The sequence below is a fragment of the Strix uralensis genome, chromosome 10 (genome assembly GCF_047716275.1).
Source record: "Strix uralensis isolate ZFMK-TIS-50842 chromosome 10, bStrUra1, whole genome shotgun sequence".
Taxonomy (NCBI): domain Eukaryota; kingdom Metazoa; phylum Chordata; class Aves; order Strigiformes; family Strigidae; genus Strix; species Strix uralensis.
Window position 1 is genome coordinate 10,413,662 of NC_133981.1, and position 22,834 is coordinate 10,436,495.

Genomic DNA, 22,834 nt, shown 5'->3' on the forward strand with positions numbered 1-22,834 from the left:
AACATCATTCCTTTCATACTGTGTCTTTATGCAGTTACATTTGCATAGAACCACACATTTATGACTAGATTTTTTTTCAGGAAGCCATTTGGTACACTTGGTGTTGATACAGTTTAACATAAGAAACGTTCCCATTCATCCTGTATCCTTAAGGCTACCCTTCTTCATAGGCAGCAAAAACAAAACTTGCTTTCATCTAAGATGCTTTTAAATATGATCCAAAAGAACTGAGATGACATGAAATAAAAATGTAAGAAAGATTAAAGCATAAAAAAAGTCCTTCAACAGATGGGTGAAAACCTCCTTCTACAAGGATGAAAGATTTATCTACTTCTCCACACAAACCACTACCAAGGTCAAAGTGATCTGAGCAATGCTTTGACAGTGTCACACCTGTAGTTCTGCAGATGTTGCAGCTCACACTCCAAATATTTGTTTGCAACTCTCCAACAGGTGATATTTACAGCTTTCTCCATATTACTGCTTGTAACAAACCAGCAGTGCCTGGGAGAGAAGGAGAACCCTGTGTTGTTTAAGAGTTAGACTTACCTTCTTGGGTCTGGATGCTACTTCATATATTATCTCAAAGATTTTTTTCCATTTAAAAGAAAGAGCATAATTAAATTCAACACATCAAGCCAGAAGATTTGCATGCTTTGCAATTTAAAACAATACAGCTTCAATAAGGGTAAAACAATTGTCATTTTTCAAAAGAACGTTTTACTGTATGTTATCTATGAATGAAATATTGGGGGTTTTGGCCTTCTACTCTTATACTACCTGTATCTCAGGTATTTGTTATGATTCAAAGGATAACTATTAAATTGTACAAATGTAACTAAAAGCTACAGCAAGATAAAATTCTTAGTCCTCATCTTCCTTACATCAACTGAAAAACTTAGAAATTTTTAACAGCCTAAAATCCAAGCCTTTTTAGCATCAATACTCATCTAACACTAACAGCCACGAACGTAATGAAATCGTTCATTCTACTACAAATAACACACATAATGCCAGTCACCAACAGAAGTGATGTATTGCATGAAAATTATTCATACATTTTACTTAAGTATTGCAATGTAAATATTAAAAACCAATATCCAGCAGATCAAAAACCAGCAAGACTACACTTTGAAAAAAATCTTTTAATGTTTGGATTTTGCCTGGGTTTTTTTTCCCCCATGGTATCCTTCATCACATCAACTAATCACTTCTTAAAAAATGGTTTCGGTTAGTCTGTATTTAAATTAACAAATAATGTATCTCCTTTGAATAACAGCTGTACTGAACAGTCAGCAGAAATCCAAAGTTACATATAAGATTCAGAAGCGCATACATACGTTCTGCAACAAGTTGTTTTGCTGACATTCACAGTGTCAAAATTTTGCCAATTCAGATATAGCAGTGGCTAACCAGCCTTATAAGTAATTCCCCAGCAATAACAGAGATGTAGCAGTAGGCAGAGAGTAGACTTACATCCTCCAAGTAATTTTAAGAGTACAAGCACATTTTCAACTTCAGGTATTTCCAAACGCAGCCCAAAAGAGAGGCACAGCCCTGGCTGGGACAGCTCTTTCTAGCTAACGCACGATGCTCACAACTTCACGCTAACCTGCCTCGTGCAGCACCACTGCTGCATACGTTTGCTGCTAGAAGAGAAAAGCTGGAAGTACAAGAGCAGCATCAAGCAACAGCACAAAACACTACCTCTAATCCTCCTGGAGGGAAACAGCTCCCTGCCACCTTCTCCCTCACTATTTTGGGATTTTCACAAGCTCAAAAGGAGTCACACTTATTGCATGGATTATGCCATGGCAGCGGGACAGGACAGACTGACACAGGGAAAGCACGGACCCAGCAGCACGGCAGTATCTACTCTAAAGTTATTAAAAAGGTAGCTTTGCTCCAGGCAGTTTAAAGAGGAGAAAACGAAAGCCCCTCTACTTCAACCAGTAATTCTGTGCAAGTCTTGTGTGATTGTTTCAGTGTCAGAAATGCCCAAGACCTCTTTCAGGAAGTGACCTGTGAAGTAGTCCTGTAGGAAATATAATTTATATTTCTAAGTCTCTTGGGATTTTCTTTTTCTGTAGAAAAATGTTTGGATTTGATAAGAGAAAAATATTAGCACCTTTCACTTTACAGATTGGTTTAACAATGTGGCTTCTTTTTCTTCAAAATTTCTGACTGAGCCAAAACCAAATCCTGGCCTTCTAAGTCCCCATAAAAAGCTAAATCCATATACCCTACTCAGTTATGTTTGTGTGCACCTCATGTAGGATTTCAACCCTCCTGAAGGCAGTCAGAACATAAGCGCTGGTTACAGAAGGAAGGGAGATGAGAGAAGAGGCTGGCACAGCATGTGCCACGGTATCAGCAATCACAGATGGGTGACAGCCAGAGCACCAATGTCTCTCTCCATCCATCCCCACATTATAGCTGTTGCAAAGGAAACGTCTACTCACAGACCCAGACTATAAACCATTTGGATTTACATGTTTCAATTAAAGCACATGCATATATACTACGCTCTTTCCCAAAGTACACTGACACTTGTGAAGAGCGCACACACAGGTAATTTGGGCAGTATCAGCTATGCCTGCTCTTTGCAACCCTGGCGATGCCAGCGTGCACCGAAATCACCAAGAGTCAGCCCCTGAGGGTAGAACAGGGGCCTCTCCTCTCCCTCTCACAAGCACCTTGGTGTTACTAGAGGCGCTCAAGCAGAACACATGCTGAACAAAGAGATCACCAAGAAAAGCAAGGGACTTCTGCTGCTGTGAGCATTGACCTCAATGAGGTAAAGAAAGATTCGTAAGATCTAATGTCACAGGAGAGAGAAGACCTGAAAAGCATCACAAGTTCCAAACACTGAGAATTAGCTGGGTTATCGCCTAGCAGGGTAGGAAAAGCAAACCTCTGAACTGCTGAATTGGTGCAGCAATAACATAGCTCTACTTCTCATGAATAAACCCGTTCTACAGTAAACAAAGTTTTGACAAAAGCTGCAGCAATCATCCCCAGTTCCAGCAAGAATTTAGAAGTTTCCAGTTAAAAAAAAGCACATATTGCAGCTATTAAATCAGTATACCTATGATGCATGCAACACTAGTAACATCCTTAATGCATTCAAATATCTTCTGCTTGCTTTGAAAGCATAGCCCTCAGTAGTAACTTTGGAGAAAAGAGGTTAATTCATTCACTGTTAATATTTTGTATTATTTAAGATATGTATTGCATGCTTGGTCTCTAAACTCTGTGTGACATTTGCATTTCAAAGCCTCTGTGGTTCTATTCCTCAAGTGCCGTTCAAATCTGGAATCTGGAGACTTATACATAGCTTGAAACTGTAAATTAGAGATTATTGTATATTGTTACCTCCAAGACAGCCAACAAATGAGACCAGGAACAGCTGTTTCCACAGCAGCAGCATCTTCAGTCACCTAAATTCAGTAATTCTGGTTCAGTCTCAGGTGAATTGTATGTCTAGTCTTCCAGGTGCAAGGTTTAATAACCTGTTAAAAGAACAAACATAAAATTGAATCCCATGATAATCCCTAAGAACTGGCTTCCTTGTTAATACACTTTATTATAAATACTATGTTGACAGATCCTCCAGTGTTCCTCTTTCTTATGACTTAATCCTCAACAGAAGAATATATATATGTGCTAGCCATGTCTAACCCAGGTTTTTTTGTTGTTGTTTTCCATACTACATCTGTACTCCATATGCATAACAGCATTGTAGAAGTCTGAAGAGAAAGCTCTAGCAACTGAAAAAACCACCAGTGAGCACACTGCACTCAAGTGTGTCAGGTGTAATGACATGTTACTAACTAATTTGCTAGCTTCCATTTTTACCTTTGTTACTAGCTAGAGGATAAATGGCTTGCCAAGGTTTACTAGCCTGGGAATGACATTGCTATTTTAGTTTTTCCTAAAAAAGTTTCAAAGTAAATTTTCTGAAGTTGTATGACAACTGTGGCTTTTATATTTTGTGTATGTCACTTCCCTTCTTCTGAAGAAAGAGGATGCTGTGGTAGCTGAGAAAAATTTGAGCTTCTGCAGTACACAGAGCAGACCAAATGGTTCCTTTTGGAATTAGGATACAGATCAATGCACAGAAATATTAAGGTCAAGAAAGCAACAACTAATTCTGAGTAGCCAAATCTAAGATGTCTGAACTCGATTTTTCCATGTGAACTGTATTTTACATTATAGTTGAAAATTTCTACTACTTCTGTAAATCAGGTGTCTGAATTTCAAGTCAAGCACCCCAGAAAGAGAGATCACATTCTGATACATCCCCACCCAATGACTTGCTAGAACTGCAGCTCCCCAGAAAAACACCACATGGCCCGTCATCACAAGAACTGTATCTTTTTGAATCCTGGGATGCTGGCTCATGAAGGGTTCGTTATCAGCTTTCACAGCAAGCCACGTGGCACAGACAGCAGCATCCTCTCCTCTGTACTATCAGAGGTATTGCTTTCTGATTTTTTCATGTTTCTAAACCAGAAAATAAGCGAACCCCAACACTCACATTTCTATCAAGTAACAGGTATTGATCGCTCAGCAAGTATCTGCTGCCAGCAAAACTGGTACAATAGGGAAGCTTACTGCAGGGGTACAGCAATTCCTAAGTACCTAAAAAAGTGGTGGTGGTGGGAATATCCCACCCCCAGGCAGCTCTTTAGATCAGACAGTTTGAGGAACCACACCCAGTTCTCAGACTAAGAATTGAGTAAGTTTATCAGATGCAACTAAAACATTATTGGTTTCTAAAATAAGTCATGTAAGTACAACAAAATCTGGTAAGTTTGCATGTTAAAAACCCCACAACAGTGTTTTGGGAACATTAGAATTCTTCCTTTCCTGGAGTCAGAAAAAAAACTGAGGTCAGATGCACATACTGAGGAGATCACATAAAGGAAGGTAGACACTCCTTTTGTGTCAGATCTGCAGTGGGTTTGGGTTTGTTTTGTTTTTTCCTTAAAAAAAACAAACCACAAACCAGATACAAAATGAGGAAAACAAACTCAAAATTTGGGTTTGGTCATCCCCCACCCTGTTTCCAAGGGCCAAGTGCAGAGCCTTCCCCCAAGGTTATTGGCAGGCAGCCAAAGACCAGGGGCTGGACAACCAAACACTTGTCCGGGACTCAGCCCCAGCTGTGCTGCTTGAGGACCAGTTGCTCCCACAGTCATCAGAAGCCATGGCCACACTAGTGCCACGCCAGCCTGGTGCAGGAGCATCTTGGGACACCCCCAGTTTTAGGCTGCAATCCTGCCTAAGCATCGCCATCCTTCTCTACGGAAACTAGCAATTTTATAGCTGCAATGTTTGCCCTGAGCAGTGAGGATAGCCAGAAGGGCAGAAAGGGGAGGAGGGGGAGTAGGAATACTAAAGTAGGTCACTCTTATATGTCAGCATTCTTGCAGTCCTACAAGGAAGAAAAAAAAAGGTGGAAAAGCTAAATTAATTTGATTTTGTTCTTTAAGAGCTCTGGGCAAAGTAGAACATGATAGATCCATCTGAGGCCAGAAAAAAGTGCTTTGGCAGAAGCTAAAAAAACTGAAAAGTTTTATATGTGGGTATAAAATCATAAAAATACATCCCAATCTTTGCCTGTATTGTACTTTATTATCTAAAAGAGAGCATGGTAGTTACCAGCTAGTTAACGTTCTGAGATTTAAACACTTCATTTTTTCTGTTCTATAAGATTTTGCTAATCTAGGATCTAATTCCCAAACACCCAAAATTTCATTCTAGTGTTCAGATTTATAGCTTTAAGACAGGTAAATATATCCTTATGCTCAATAACAGGTCAGTTCTTTAAAACTGAAGATGCAAATTCATACGCATACCCATTTAACACCAAGCAGACACCAAAGCATAAAATCCTTGAAGTTTCTGCTCAGTTCCTTGTTGAGCAACAGCCTTCCCATTAAAGAAGGGAAGCTAAAAGGAGGTTTTCTCTGCCAATGCCATCCCAGTCTGCTGCCCATAGGTACACGAAGGGTTGCAAGAGCCTAAGACCCACCTTGGGCTCCCTGCCCTCCCCTTCCACACCGAGGTTGCCTTTGACAAGTCAGAGGATGGTATTAGGCTGTTTATAGACCCTCGGTGAATACTGGCAGTGGAGAAAGCTTGTTGCTTTGAAACTGCTCCAAAAAAAACAAAAAAAAAAGTATTGAGTACCACTGCAGCTCAGCTTTACAGTAACTTACTGTATCACTTCTATAGATATTGTATTAATTGTATAAATCTAAAAATTAGGTTCCCGTCAGACGTAACAGAAATCCACTATATTAGAAAGGTTGCAGTCAGTTAGTTTTTATAATGTACATATTTGAATTATCTAGCACACGGAAGTAACCTGCATCAGAACTATTCACTGCCAATGCAGGGATTCAAAGTCAGATGACAATGCTGAGCATCTTTGTCACCTTCAAAGCTCCTAGATAACCCTGGTTGTTTTTTGGATCACCCACATTCAGAAAGAGGCGAGGAAAAGTACAAATAAAGGTCCCAGCTCCTTGCCATTTGATTGCAATGTTTCAAATATGTCACATCTTACAAACGGAGAACAATGTACTATTAATAGCAAAGAATAATTTTACCTCCCCCTCGTTTTGCAGAAGCAGAGGGGCAGATCCATATAACCATTTTGCTCTTTTTGGAAATAACTGGACTTAAATTACCTCCACAGAAATTCAGCACGTGGTATGTAAAGACCCAAAAGAATACAGACAAGTAGCACCTGCTGTGGTTGGAAAAGATGGTAAAGAAAAGAGTAATACCCACAGAATATGTAAAAGGAAATACAAATATATTTTTAAAATTAGAAAGCTTCCTAGTGTTAGATAGTGCTCTGGTTTCAGAAGTTGAAGGTATTTCAAAACAGTAAGAAAGCAAACCTGAATTGGTGCAAACACACCAGGAAAAAATAACATGTTTATTTATTATACTTTTCGTTGGCTTTCAGAAATAAGTAAATTCTTAGGAGTTCCTCCAAGAAGTCTGAAGACAACCACAGGATAGCAAGAAAAAAGACACCAGCCAAACAAATTACATAGGATGAAAGCATACACACACACACAAGAAATTCAACTTGATTCTCCTTCCTTCAAAATTAGCTTTTCAGAAACCATGCACTTTCAGATCATATAATATAGCAAGCGATGGACAAGAACATCTGAAAGAAATAGAAAGTTTGGGAAAGGTTCAAGAGTCAGTAATTTTATTCAGTGACCTTAATTTTCACTACCCAGAGTCAGGTGTAAAAGCAATAGTTCCCCAAAGGTGGAATTTTTATTTCTATATATAGAAATTCAACTTGTCAGATCTGGCTGACATGTTCAAGTTAAACTTTGAATTTGAGCTGGAGGAATTTCTGACATCACTGCGTCTAAATTAACCAGAAACTCCTGGAACTTAGGAGAGCTACAGAGACCTAGAACTTACTTTTCTGTATTGGTCACAAACCACAAAACAGAAAATAAACTGATGTACCTGACACTAGAGGTCACCATATCTTTGCAAAGGGAAAGATTTATTAGAATCTCATCTTGATAAATTATGAGATTAATACTCTAGTTAATGATAAAGTCATCTCCACAAGGCATCATAAAAAGAAGATGCACTGATTAGTGTAGAATACCCCTCAGTAACTTCAAGCAACCCTTTTTCTGGGGAGCTGGGGGGAAATATTCATTTCTCATTTCCCTCAAAATGAAATTACTGGCTGTGAAAAATTAGTTACTTACACATCACCAAATTAAGTTTCTGCCTCTTATAGTCCCTCCTCTAAGACTGAAAGGAATCAGTGCCATAATGAAAATATTCTAGTTTTGTATGGAAACCACACACTTTTCCATGCTCAGTAAAAAAAATTGGAAAATGCTAATATTGTATTTCCTTTGAATTTTCAAAAGACTGTAACAAAACCACTATAAAACTATGTTTGTCCCTAATTTATCAAGCTAGTCTTTCTCTAATACTGGATAATCTCTAATCTTTGATACCAAGATAGCCCAGTTCACTTGGATCTGACTGCAGAAATGAATCCAACTCAAAAGTGCTAAAGGTATATGGAATTATCAAGTCAAGGGCAGGCCTATCCAATCCACAGATTTTATTATGTTTTAAAATTTTTTTAAAATCAAGTATATCTTTGTTCCATTGATGCAGACGTGGTGCCAGCTCAAGATGAGAGCTCAGAAGGGATTTCTGTCACTTGAAGGAATAGTTAATTCAACTCTGATATCCTCCAACAGGCAAGTCTAGAGAGTGAAGTATCTGAGTAATGTTAGAGATTGGAAAGGCTTTGGGAAAAAAAACAAAACACAGAGGAAATACAGAATATTACAGAGCCAGCACTGGCAGTACACTTCTGAAAGAGATGTAAAATGCATCTAATACACCTGAAAGACTGCAAATAAATAAGAATTGACCAGCTAAATGCTAAAGAAGCATGATAGGGTTAAAAAACCCACTAAGCAATACCATGGCTTGTTCCAAAGAAAAGTTTAAAAAGGTGCTCTAAGGAAAATCGTGGTTGCTCTGACTCCTTTGGGGTCTCATTAGATCTTTGCTCCACAGGCACATGGTAGCACCACTCATTAGGCAGCAGCCTTTGCAGGTAGCAATTGTGAGGCTGCCTGTGGCCTTCCTGTCCCTACAGGGATATCAACAATAGACAAATCAGGATGATGAAGTTGGACTTAGGCACAAAAAAGAGGAAGAAAGTTTTAGAGAAACTTCACCATTACCAAGCCCTAAGCAGGATTGAAGTCATCTCCAGTGTGTCATTAGCAGAGACTTAGTTAAAAGTGTCATTTTAAACAAAATTTATAAAAGCTTAAAATAGAAGAACCAGCAACTGTTCTGTGGATAGTTTTTTTACAGCTTCTCTGTCTCACTGCATTTATTGACTCTTTCAGCCACCACCCCTGCTTCACCTGCCTGTCCATCCTTTGGAATTGACCTAAATCTCTCCAGTACACGGACCACATAGGTGATTCTGGTTTACAGAGCATCTTCCCTAGCCCTAAACTTATTTCAGTCCCTCCTTTTCCAAGTGGAACAAAGAACATTTGCAGTAACTGAATGCCCTCTCTCCCTGTATACGAATCTTTCTCCAAACAGCATCACAGAGCATCTCTGCTTTATACCTCTTATTCACCACGACGTTATGACCCTTTCTGAATACACCAACAGGGTTTACTGAACTTGGTATCTGCAGTTCTTCCATTTAAGAGCTATAACCACCAAAGAAAGGTTTAACTCAGCTGAGCCTTTTACCACAGGGACTTATTCCATGTCAACAGAACCAGTGAAGTTGCAAAAGGAAGATAATTAAGGAATGACATTTATCTTAAAGCCCCAAGGAATCCTACTTTATTTTAAGACCACCACCTTCCACAACTCTGTGTATCGACAATTTGAGAACCTCTTTAAATCTAGCCAGAAGTCTTTACCTTGCACCACCTGCAGAGACAGCCCACCTCAATCAATTTTGGGACACCAATGGGAACACTTCACAAAAGAACCAGCTTTGCTTTTTTCCTTAAGTTTACAGGGGAATCTCTTTTAACTCTTTCAATTTAATCAATTACATGATACAATTTAAAATTGGTAAGTCTTTTAAGCAATAGCAACTCTAGACCCAACATACATGGAAGACCTATGCCAAACAGTGTATCAAGTCTGAATGGTATGTTTAGTTACTGTCACTAAGAACTAAATTATGCCTATTTTTGGTGTTGGTACAGTGAAGGTGTTAAACTGAAAAATTAACCTACCCTATCAAATTCAAAATATAGATATTAAATCAGAATTATATTGCTCTTTTCTACATTACTTCATGAAACCCTGACACATTGGTAAATATGAAAGTTGATGAGACAAAGTACATTTGCACAGAAGTTCACTTTTGAGACCTCAAAACTTATCTTGTTACTATCTGCCTTTTCTGGCCAACGAGTCATGACTTGTGATTAACCAGTTCAAAAAAACCAAAATATAAGACATTTTCTTTCCATAACATTTTGAAGACTTCTAGTTACGGAAGCTGCTAGTATTAAAAACCAAGACTTTTACTCACACAAGAAACAGAATTAAGACACCTATTAGACACCTGCTTTGACAATATTAACTGCACTGGCATCAGCCAAGATATTTGATTTCAAATGGCAAGAGCACGGTCCTGATACAGATGCAAGTGTGGATTCTGTCCTTGCTGCTGAGGGATGGCTCTCAAGCCCTCAGGAACAGACTTGTAGGTTTGCTGCAGTGTTCATCTGCATACAGACTTTGTGTGCCCTAGTTACTATCAAGCTCACTTCCAGTTTCCAAGTAAAATCGTCTCTTCTGTGACAAAACTGTACTTCCAAATCACATGGAAGGAAAGAGTGTTTTTACAGCATACCAAAACTTTCAGGCTGCAACTTCTTGGTAAAAATTCTTTACCTGTAGTAATCAGGAATCTTGTCTATTTAGCACAAAGAAAAGTTTGAAATTTCCTACCAGTGTTAAAGTTAAAAAAAAAAAAACGTATTCATATTCACCAATCATTGCCAAAAGTTACCTTCTGCTGTTACTTCAAATACCTCCATTTATTACTGTTACACAGATACATTCCTCTATACTTCAACAGATTACTAAACGCCTTCCCAACTCATGCTACACAACATCAGTCCAACAACCTCTTGCATTTCAAAACGCTATGATTATGTTAAAATTGCAATGCACCCTTGGTGACACGACCTGAGCTCTGTCCATTAATTCTTCCTTTCTTGGAATAACAATATTTCAAACCAATAACCAACTTCAAAAAGCTTCTTTTTTTCCCCCAGAAGACTGACCTGTCACAAATAAAGTATTTCCTCTATTATTTTCTGACCCTTATTCCTATAATTTGTATGCCTGAGGCTTTCTCCCTGTAACTTACCAATTTCAGACGCCCTTTTGGTAATACATATGGGTCATCACCTTCAAACAGGAGTTCCAAGACAGGTACTTCCAGAGGTCAGAAATTCTTTGAACCCAGATGACAAGATGTCACAAATCACTTCAAAATAACCTAAGGTTCTAGAATTATGATAAATATATCAAAGCTATTGGAAAAATCAAATCTGAAGTTGGTTGAACTATGCATTGTGTAGGTGCAGTGGGGGGAAAGGGGGCAACCTGACTACCTGATTTCTATTTCCATACCTTGGATGACTACGAAGTCTGCATTTGCATTACCAGCTCTCCAGGCTGCCAGTGCTTGCTGACCATTAGCACAGCAAGCCTTGGGACGGCAAGAGATGTTACTGATGAGCTTAGTCTCTGAAAATAAGACCAAACTTTGGCAGTTAGGATTACTTTCATTAGCCATTCCTCATTCCCATATAAGGAGGCTTTGTATTAGCATATGAGAGTGGTCTCTGATGAGGTACAAATAATAGAGTATTTCTTTCCCAACATCTTTGGTTCCATCTCCTACAAATCATAACTTCAAAAGCTTCTTTTATCCTGCATGGTTGCCCAAATATAACTCATCACTTTCTACTGCATACATAATTTAGCTTTGATATTCCTTGGCGAGAACAAAGTTGATCTGTACATCTCGCCTTGTCCCAGCCGGCATTAACATCCACCTCCCGCCGGGCACCACCTCACCTGGCCAGGGAGCCCCAGGAATGCTGATCAGGGCTTGCTGACCTGGCTCCAAGGGTTACCTACAGCAATTTGTCAGTAGTTCCCTCCTCATCAAAAATTTAAAGACTGCTGAATTTCCAATAATCCTAGTGCCCACAGTAATATCATCAGTTCAAATATTTTTTTTAAATAGAATGTGCCCTTCTCCCTCATATTTCTCCTATACAGAAGTGCAGTATCTACATAAAATCAGGGTATAGGACAAGCAAGACTCATCCTACCCTTGAGACAGGCTTCAAAGCCCAGTAACTGAAATTCAGGCAGTTCCATTTACCTGAACTGAGGCATCTAGGGAGCAGGAAAGTGCCACAGAGTAATAATGGACTGTCTAGTCCATCCACTTTAAAAGCATTGACAATATATTACTCTGTCAGGGCACTGCAACTCAAAAGCATACAAAACTCAACACAGAAATACTCTCAATATCAGACTACACCAAATATTACACACCAACAGGCCCCTGTGTTCACTAACTTTTCCTGACAAAAGTTACACTGATTTACAAAGCTCCCTATAATAAATATTGCTGCTGTTAGTCCCAAAAATAATCAAAAATGTACACTCTAGCCTTTCTGGTCTGTCTCACTACAGGACACAGTACAGAAGCTCAATATTTCTATCCCATTAAATTCTCAGTTTAAGGAAAAGTTTAAACTGTAACATATCAGAAAGATCATTCTGTGTCTAAGAACTCATATAGCTGACAAATTAAACAGTCAGTGCACTTTGGGCCTGAAAAAAACAAGAGATTTTGTAGGTTAAACAGTAAATGTGTTGCTAGCTGTATATATACATATACACACACATTTACAGCTAGATATATATTAAAAAAGTGTATGTAACAATATAATAATGTATACCAAACAGACAATTGCAGAGAAATCCCTCCCTTCTCACCCTCTCTTTCCTCCTTCCAAGTCTCATTAACGCTCAAGTACCTACAAGAATATTTATTCAATTTTAATGGCATTCTTTTCATATGCATAACACAATACAGGCAAGAAATCTTCAATGCATGACCACCTCTTTAGTTACAACACCCAACCAAAACTTAAAACATGACCTGTGTATTGCATTAACCAGGCATTTTCCAGAAAAAAAAAAAAAAATCAATAGTTACTTAACTTTGTTTCCAATGGAAAAGGAAAAAAATTCTTAACAGAGATTTGAGGACAAGAGCCTCTCAGCACCTGGGCTCCACCTGCACCTCTCCTTGTCTGAATGCCACCACAGGCCTTGTGGCTTCCTGCAAAGGATTGGGCTCAATTTTGCTTTTAAATGGAAAAAGTCTCCCAGACTTCATATTTTGAAGTCTTTATTAATATATTTTAGTGCAGACTCTTCCAGCCAAGTTACTCAGAGTAAGAAAGGACAGTTTTTCCCGCATTATATTTCAGAAGTCTGATGGCCAGGTTTTCTGTGTTGTTTTGGTTTTTTTAACCACTAATTTGTTAGTTGGTTTTTTTTTTGGTTTTTTTTTTTTTTTAGGTAACAGCATGGAGTCATTACAAAGGACAACACATAGAAAACCCCCAAACAATTGTATTTCGTGACGCTACGGCAGATGATTGTCCCCTACATGGGTCCTCTGGCACATTTATACACTTACACATAGGTGTGAATTTAGTATTTTACTATTACACTATACATTTGTTTCTTCTTGACCAGTATCAACAAAACTTTCTAGACCAAAACTGATATAGAATTGATGCAAACTTGTTGGCAAGACACACTGCTCCACATCAGCAGCAATGCCAAGTTTCTCTTCTTTCCATAAGCCTCACACAGAGGTTTCTTTTTTTCTCCCTCCGAGCAGAAGCAAGCCAAGAGGAAGAGATGACCCGAGACAGACCCCACAGGCTTGCTGTCTGCCTCCTGGGCAGGCAAGCAGAGGAAGAAGCCTGCAGGTGAACACAGGGGATCCTTTGTTGTTTCTTTGGCTATTAGACATCTACAGTTTTTGCCACAGTAGGCAAAGGTGAGTGTCATATATATCACTGAACTAGCAGAAAATCCTTGGTTTTGAGGTCAGCACGCATCTTCTAGTACAACAGTCTTTCAACCAATATGGATGCACTGGATAGATTTGCTTGAAAACTCAACTTGATGTTGTGATACGGAGCAGTTTGGGTGGGGAAGCCAACATCCACAGGCTCCCCTGGAGGGCCTTCTGCTTTGAAGCTCAATGCATCCTTCAAACTGCCTCCAGTGATGGAGAAGCTAAACGTGGTGCTGGGCCACACATGGTGCCCTACGTCATGGTAGCTACTCACAGGGAATAAGTCACATCAAACCGTCTTACATGGTTGAAGATAATGGACCAAAACAGCACTGGGAGAATGCACCATTGCAGTCCCAAGCTGAGACCTCACCTTGCAAACTGAAGGACCAGCCCATTTTCCCCATATGCTCCAGCCACAACCCTTGTTTACAGCCTGAAAGCCGACACGGAATAGGTAAGGTGATGTATTGTCTCTGCTTAACTGTAAAAGAAAAATTAATTCCCAAGTAGTAAGATACCAAGAAGACAAAATGGCATAAATGCTTCAAGTACATAGCTAAACAAGAAAGGATGAAAAAAAAAGTTAAATGTGAGGCATTTACATTATATATATAGTCTTACCTGCCTTTTCTTATTCTTTCAAAATATCTATAGCCTGGGAATGGAGGAGCTAGATAGAAGAATTCACCAATTTTAGCAAGGAACTGAGTTTCAGGAGATATGGCCACAGGTACCCTTAATTTATCCTGTCTGTGATTATCTCACTCGAAGTCACATGCAAGAAAATAATCCCCCGCAGCATAGAGCACTGATGTGAAAGGAAAGAAAAGCTCAAAGTCACAGCTGAATGGTTATAGCTGAACCCATTTCAGTACTTTCTTCCCTTCTACTTCTTACTTGAAACCAAGGCAGCTTAATCTGCATTGATGTCTATGAAGTTTCACTTTAAAAGTTATTCAGCCCGAGAGACTTTCCTCTCTCATGAATAGAAATGCTCAAATATTTTTATGCAAAGTTTTTTTAAAAGAGAAACTATGAGATATTGCCTGAAAACTTGAATACTGCATTTCAGCCAAATTTCTAACAACTAGCAGAGATATTAACTCCAAAGTGAGATTATAACAGAAAAAACACTTAAACTGAACTAGCTGGCAGAATAATACCCATTGGAGAATACGATAAAGCCATTACAGATGTTCAGTTGATTAGTACGGCTGATTAGCTTGCACATGACAGTACACTGTTTAACAGCACCAAACCATTTTATGGTTACTATTAAGACCACAGAATACGGTATTTTTTTAAAGTATTTTTATTTTAATAGAACACTTCCCCTCTTCCTCCACTCCTCATTTTCCCCTCTGTTTTGCCCCACACATGGCTGCTCCCCTCCATTACTGCAAAATTAATTCCAGCATTAGTTTAAATACACACTTGCTTTGTTAACTCACGCTGGAAGGGGACAGTACCCAGATCCCTACGATGGAATAAGAGGGGAAAAGGAGGAAACATGATGAACAATGAAATGACAGCAGGTACTCTCAGTTTTGCATAATTTAGAGATGATAATTATTAATTGTGTATCCTTGTTACTCATGTCTCCAGGCAGGAAACCAAGTCTCAACATGAGACCACGATTTGAAAAAATGCAGAATACTAGCTGTTAAATTGACTGTTTTTCCTCCATTGATACTAAAAGAGGAATATTAGCGTCTATCCCAAGATTACTGCATGCAACCACAGTTGATCTATGGCCACAAAAAGCAGTAAAAAAGTACTAGACTTGAGTTTCATAGTTGTTTAGCTATCCTTTTATCCCTCCCACGTAATAAGGCCTCACTTTCAGGAAAAAAAATAATTTACAAAAAGCAGTGTTAATTACTTAGCAAGATCTCTTCAAGTATCAGTACAAGGTTAGACGTGATAAGGACTATACAGGCTTTGCTGGGTAAGTTTGACAGCTTTGGTTTAAAAAAACCCAAACAAAACTGGAAGGAGCAGAGCGCTACACTGAGATAACATTCAGTGGCGATGAACCTAAGAATGTCTAGAGTACTGAAAAAAAAAAAAAATCTATTTCTTGACTTGGGAACTAAATTCAAATCAGGAAGTCTCTGACAGAGGTTCAAAAACCATGGAAGAAAAAGATAGGGAGGGAGGTTAATTGGTTTGTAAAGTATTAAGAGTACCTTGATACAAAATGCCCTGGCAGGAAAGCAAACCTGCAGAAGAGTCAGAGAGAGAGTGCATGGAATTTGCACCAGGGATGGGGATGCAGAAACTAACACAAATTTAATTTTTGAGGTTCAGGAGTTTTAGTTCATCCTACTACGACTACTAGTATTGTTCTGAAATCACTCGTGGCACCAAAACAAGTCTGAAGAACAGCTTCAGAAAACTTACACTTAGAGCTTTGCTAACCAAAAAGCTTCACTTCCCAAATACTTTACATCTTCTTCAAAGAAAAATTCTTTTCCACTGTGTCTAAGAGGAAAGTAGCAACAAGCCCCAGACCCCAGAAGATGCTGTTTCTTTTGAATCTCCAAGGTTCACTTTATGTCTTAATGCACTTGGCAATGCTCTCACTACTAATCATGTACTGCAGACCAAGAGAAAGCGCTTTTCCAGAAGTGACCTCAAACTAAATGCGTAATTCTTTAAGAACCAATAAACCCACTGAACCAGAAAGCTCAGCCCTTCTGCAGTGGGCTGCAAGCAGCCAAGCTGCCTTACTCCCTTTAGCAAGATTCACTACCACCTCTTATTTAAAGTACTGAGTGGAAATGGTTTATATAGTTTAACAATATACCTGCGTTTTGAGCCAGGAAAAGAAGGAAGAGGCCCAAAGACAACAGAAACCCTTTATGAACAGCTCCACTAGAGACAGGCTACTTCACTCTCTCACTGAATTTGTATTTTCCGTGCTACAGCCGAAGGAGCAAAGGCTCCTGGACAGTCCTACATAAAACTTTTTCCTAAACCTCTACGACCAAGAGGAGTATCCCTTAGCACTTTCCAAACGTTCCTACAGAAATCAAGATCTTCTGCATTACATTTTTCTGGAGTTATCCTCATCAAGAGGGAAGATCCTCTATGAAGAATAGGTACATGTGTGTCTCATATATTAGATAGGTTCTTACTCCTCCTTGCAGTGAGAAGTTATCCTAAGTTGAATATGAAATTTGATTAGTCAGACCTATGACCTAAGACATGAGAGACACTGCAATTACTAAAATATTTGGGACGTCTCTGCATCCTCCATTGTAACCGAGGGGGAAGGTGAAGACTGGAACTTATGCTGAAACAGAGCCTTAAAGAACATATTATGCCTGGCTTTAAGTGGTATCGTTAAAGCAAAACAACAAAGTATAAACTCACCTACAAAAACCTTGTACAAGAGTACTTGAAGCTGTGTCTACAATGCATATATTTTTAAATCATAAAAAATAATTTTAATTCTACAAAGGCTTTTGGAGCCTTTTTTGACTAACAAGACCATTAAGTTCACCTGACCATACACAAAGCAGCAGGATTTTTCAAAGCCTAATGTTAAAGAGGGCTTTCAAGACTTCTTTCACATTCCTATAATAATAATCGAATCTACATATCCTTGTCATAGTGAAGAGGAAGAATACCGTAATAGAACTTTGTCAATTGATGATAAAGCCTTGCCGGGATTTTGTTTCTAGAAGTACCAGTGTCTTTCAGTTAGAAAAGTCTAAGGTATGTAGAATATATCCCAGTGAAGCACAGAAGGGTTGTATTTTTTAGAAGTCCTCCACACAATGCAGAGAAAACCTGTGGAATTTATCAGAATAATAAATCACTCAGGAGGATTCGCAAAGGAACCAGATAAATAACACAAATAACAAGCGTGCCCAGAATTAGAGTTTTCTACATTTCTAAGTAAACAGGGGCTGCAGCCAGTGCTGCAGGGGACAGCCTGTAGCTGCCAGAGACAGAGGGGGAACCAGCTCTGACAAGCAGCAGCTCTAGAGACACACATCCCATCAGGCTTGTTGCACCCTCCTCCAGGTAACCGGCATTGGCTGTTTGCTGGCAACGACCACCCAAATATTCAGTGTGACTTCGCATAACTCTGAGACATTGACAGTAAGTGATGGCAAAAGGCAGTTCTAAGATGACTTGGAAAAAATTGTTATTTCTGTTGCCAAACCTGACCTGCTTAGGGACAAAAAGAAAAAAAATATATATATACACACTAGCACTTTTCTATCCCTCCAGTTCATAAAAGTAGCACAGCATATTTCCGTAATTCCACTATGTGTAAAAATTAACATATGTAAAGTGTAAATGTGTGTTGCATCACTGGAACATTAACATTCATTTTGTGCAAATAAAGTAATAAGTCAGCTCTCTGCTGCAATACCTGTTTGTATCTCAACTTCTTCTCACATGTGCCACTTAGCTAGTTCAAATCACTATGTAATACTACTTTCCAGGAAGTATAGGGATAAATTAATCTGAGAACAGCATGCTCATTACCACATTAATTAGTCTGACTGGATAAGTTGCTGAGACTTTTGGAAAGGAAAAGTGTGGATTCTTACAAATTTAAAATTTGAGAAAACTTAAATTAGAATTGCAGACAGTTAACTTTCCACAGTGCTTATTACCCAGGCTGATGTACTTTAAATTTTTCTGAAAATATGGTGGAAATGTTGATTCTTCCCTCCCTGCTGCAAGGAACCAAGGGCTGGGAAAAGATTCCCTTTGTTACAGTATTGCAAAGGGCATAAGGATAAAGGAGATTATTTTCTTCTGCTTATTCTGCTGAGATACCTGGAGAGAAAAAAATATTAATTTCCCCTTCCAGATGATGTTGTATGCATCAATTACAAATTCCAAGCCTAGTTCTCTTAAAAATGTCACTGCAGACTTATCTGCAGGAAAGAGAGCATCCTTGGACACAAAAGGGAAAATACGTCTAGGTTATTAGCGATTTATATGTGTGAGGCTTCCACATAATTCTTTTCACACTGTGTGGAAAGCTTCAGGGAGCAGCTGGCAACTTCTACCTTGAGATTATCTGAGGTTCCCAGGAACAAAGTGGATACCCGATGAGGAGTTAAGGGGATGAAACGACCCAGACCACAACTCACGCCTACTCTGCATTAAGTGATAGAGAGTCCATCTTGGAATGAAAGCAGAGAGAAAACTTCAGGTTTAATCTCACCAAACTTTACAACTGTTTTCTATCAGTTTCACAAGTTCTACTTTTTTTTTTTAAATCACAACTATGTGAAAAGTCTGGAAGATTTTGTTCTTTCAGAATAACATACAGGCATGAGCAGTTAACTATGCAAGTTATCAAAATCTGTAACATTAGGATGTTCAGGTGCTGGTGGGAGAGAAGATTGTATGTCAAAATAGCTCACCAGCAGGAAACACGAGGTGGTGGAGCTTTGCAACTGCCTTAAGCTGCTTAGCTTCAGATAAGGAGCTTATACAACTTTCTTAACTCTGGAGTACATTCAACAAGTGGTATCAAAACAGTTTTCAAGTTAAGTTACACTTGGGACAGATGCCTCTTGAGTACTGCCATTCTGCTCTCTTACCAATGAAAGAAGCCAAAAAAACCCAAGTCCGTGTCTGTCATGTGTCATCATCATCCTGTTGTCCCGTCCCCGTTCCCCCTCCCGCCCCCCAAACCACCCACCCACTAGAAGCTAAGTACAGTTTAGTAGAGAATGTAACTGTCATACTTGTTTTCCTTGACATTTCCCTTGCACGACATGCAACATCTGCACAGTAAGCCCAGCTGTTGAGCTTTGGCAGTATGAGCAAGAAATTGTTTTACAGTTTTTAAGTGGAGCCTGACTATGAAGAAGCTGCTTTGCAGTCATCTGGAAATACTTGTAGAAATGAGTATAAATACTGCAGTTACTCTAGTCAGAATAGCAGATTTACGATGAGTTGTTCGGATCTTTTAACTTTTAAAATAAATGAATCAACCCACAATGGGGCCAGTCAAGAATATTCTTGGGACAGAATAAGGACAAGGTCAAAACCTTACAGTCTTACAACAGTCTTGATTAAGTTGCAGCAAAACTGGGACTTGAAGGAATAATGAACATGAAAGAGACACTATGCTCCTCCTGGAAGTTGTTGAAGAAAAAATGGAAAAAGCTGAAAAAAGTCCGTGATCCTTTTCTGAACCCCAGGGCCTTATAGAGAGGCACCAAATGCCACCATCACCACTTCCAGAGGAAACCCAACAGCAGAGTCAAACATCATGTCAGGACACCACACTCTCCAAGCTGGATACATGGGGGCCGGTTCTCGGAGAGGCTGGGACCACTCGTCTCCCCACCCAGGGGCTCCTGGGGGCTGTGCTTTTGAAGAGGATGGTGTGTTTCTTGATGAAGACTCACTTATTTCAGCTGTTTTGCAGGACAGATCTGCAGAAGAGTTTTCTGGTCTACAAGTGTACCTGATGAAATACTGGAACTTTCCAGTATCTGGATTTTGGTGTGTGAACCAGTTACATGGCAGGGGAGAACTTACCACAAAACGAAATGCCAAGCAAAACCCACAATCTTTTGCTATTCTCCAAGGAAGAGGGAGGAAATGCTACTTGTTCTTCACATAAGTCACAGATGAATAGCATGGTTTGACATAACACCTGTTCAGTTTGCATTTGAAGCTTATCAAGGAAAAAGGATGCTCAAATAGACTAAACTACAGCTTTTAAAGCATTACAAACACAGCTCTTTACCACAGCCATACAGATTTTTAGCTTCTTTAGCAATACAATAGCAAAGATAGTCAACATGAGATTCAAAATCCAATAGCTACAACAATTATAGTGAGAAATTGATAAACTGCAAGATCTATAAACAGATTAAGCTAAACATATAAAAGGAAAACTACCGTATATATGCAACTACTCCAGTAATTGTATTTGATTCCACAAATTGTTTGCCAGCTCTCTGTAAGGCTTCATTGCTTTTTCCACTATAATTTCAACAGAATTTTTAGAACAGAAAAGATGCGAGACAAGCAACAAGAGGAACAACGTTATGTGAGAAGGCAGACCCTCAAAAGCGGGGGAAGAGGAGGAAAATAACTCCGGTTTACATTAATTTAGCTACTTCTGGGACAACAGCTTAGTCAAGAGGAGAAAATAGACAAACAAGTAAATGTTCAAGAATGGGAGAAGTGTTACACATGAGCAGCTGCTGCCCTTTATCTTGTCAAGAAGAGAATGATATTTGAGTGCACTTCCATTGCAGCTGAGCAGTGATGGCAACAGAGCTCCTCAGGGCTGCACACAGCAGCACTGGGCTCCACAGCTTCTGCAGGCTACATGTCCAGGTAAACTGGCACCCAACCCTAATCGAAGAAAAAAGGTTTTTGTCATGAATTGAGCCAGCCACCTTCTTCTAACTTCTACCAGTTTTTCCATCAATTTTAACAGGGAGCTGTTTGGTCAAGGAAACATATATACATCCTTCTTCTTTCAGTATTAATGATGAGATCTTTAGTCTACAAGAAGAAAACATGTATTTTCTGTGGTGTAAAAAGCTTGGTATACAAATAGAAGCTTTTCAGATGTCACTAATGACATGCACACAAACCTACCAAGTACCTAGAATATCTCTGTATAATCAATAAATCTTTATCCAGAGGAGGCACACATTGCTAAAAACGTATGCTTAAATGCTCAAACAGACACTAGGGACTGCACAGTTGAAAACCTCACGTGAAGGACTACAAGCCTTAAGAACTCAAGTTCTGTTTTTTTCCCAAAAGACTTAATCACTTTCAAATTCAAGGGTTGGGTTACACAGATGCTTTTTCAGCAGCAGTGTTGATTTTGCCTGTACCCTTGCCTACTTATTCACTCCTTAGGTGATGCCAGCATAGCCATTTGTCAGACCTGCAATGAACAAAGTCAAAGAGCTGTTGCAGGCTAAATTAAAGGGTTACTAAGGGGATAGGTGACTTGATCCTCTGTATGTCTCCCTTAACTCAAGGATTATAGCTCAGAAACAGCCAAGTCACTTAGGCATCTCTTTGTTTTTACTCATTATCCCCCAAATCTTTCAAACTTAGGAGGGATTAAACAATTTATTTAAATTACCTCTATTCTTAACCGTATTTCCTTCCCGACTGCTAAATTAGATTTATCCTCCTCCTCTTCTGCAAGCTTTAGCTTTGCTTTTTATCCTGTAAACCAATGACTGCACATAAAGGAGACTCAAAACCTTGTCTTGCACATCACTTGGAAGTGGCAAAAACTCCCAAGACACATGTAGCAATGCTTATTTTCCACCACAACTCAGCCTGAACTAATGAATTCTGCAAATTTTTAGGTAAAACTCTCATTTCTACTTTAAACTCTTCCCCCTCCCCTTTTTAGTATGGCAGCATCATCTGTAACCTCCTGACCTCAGCAACTTGCTTCAGAATTTAATGGAAAAAGAGGTAAGAAAAATCCTAAAAGATAAAACATGAGAGCTAGAAACTGATACACTAAAAGGCCGATATAATAATAAGGCTGATAAACACAAAACCTCTCCCTGTTAAAGTTATTTTAGTTTGTCTGGTTTAAAATCAGTTTACAGAACAGATAAAACAAGTGAATCAATTCACTTCAAGTGAAGAAATTAAACACTTCTCCATTTTAATGTTACGAGGTTTTATAAAAAAAAAAAACACAAAAAAAGGAAAGATGGAAAAATCCCAGCAGATGGTTCAGCAGAGAGGCTTAGCATTGTATTGTACCTCTCCCTTGCAGGAGACCCAAAAGCCGCCCCTGGCCACCTTCCTCACCTCCTCCTCCCTCCGTAGGGAAGTGCGGATGTCCTGCCTGGTGAGCAGATCTGTCTGGCCAGAAGGCAAGAGGGTAGAAGAGAGTCAGCTCTAAAATCAAGTGCTGCAGTGGTCCCTGTTCTACCTACAGGTACCAATTCATAATGGAGAGACTAATTAACACACCGTTTTCCCCTGGGAGGCAGGATGGGTGATAAGTTGCAGCGAACCTCAGGAATTTACAACGCCCCTACTATGCCACCGATGATTGGCGCTTTCCTTCACCTCTCCAAGTCTCCACATCTGCACAGATGAAATAACGTCCCAAAGAGCTCTTTGCAAAGTGAG

At 39.2% G+C, this 22,834-nt stretch overlaps 1 protein-coding gene across 4 annotated transcripts in view; it reads right to left on the reverse strand.

The window, feature by feature from the left end:
- LOC141947737 (contactin-3-like) overlaps positions 1 to 22,834 on the reverse strand; it is a 113,597-nt gene that overhangs the window by 79,872 nt on the left and 10,891 nt on the right. For all 4 annotated transcript variants that reach the window (XM_074879171.1, XM_074879170.1, XM_074879167.1 and 1 more), the window contains exon 2: positions 3,376 to 3,512. In XM_074879171.1, the coding sequence (XP_074735272.1) occupies positions 3,376 to 3,430 (55 nt within the window). In that variant the 5' untranslated portion in view covers positions 3,431 to 3,512. The remainder of the gene's footprint in view (positions 1 to 3,375; positions 3,513 to 22,834) is intronic.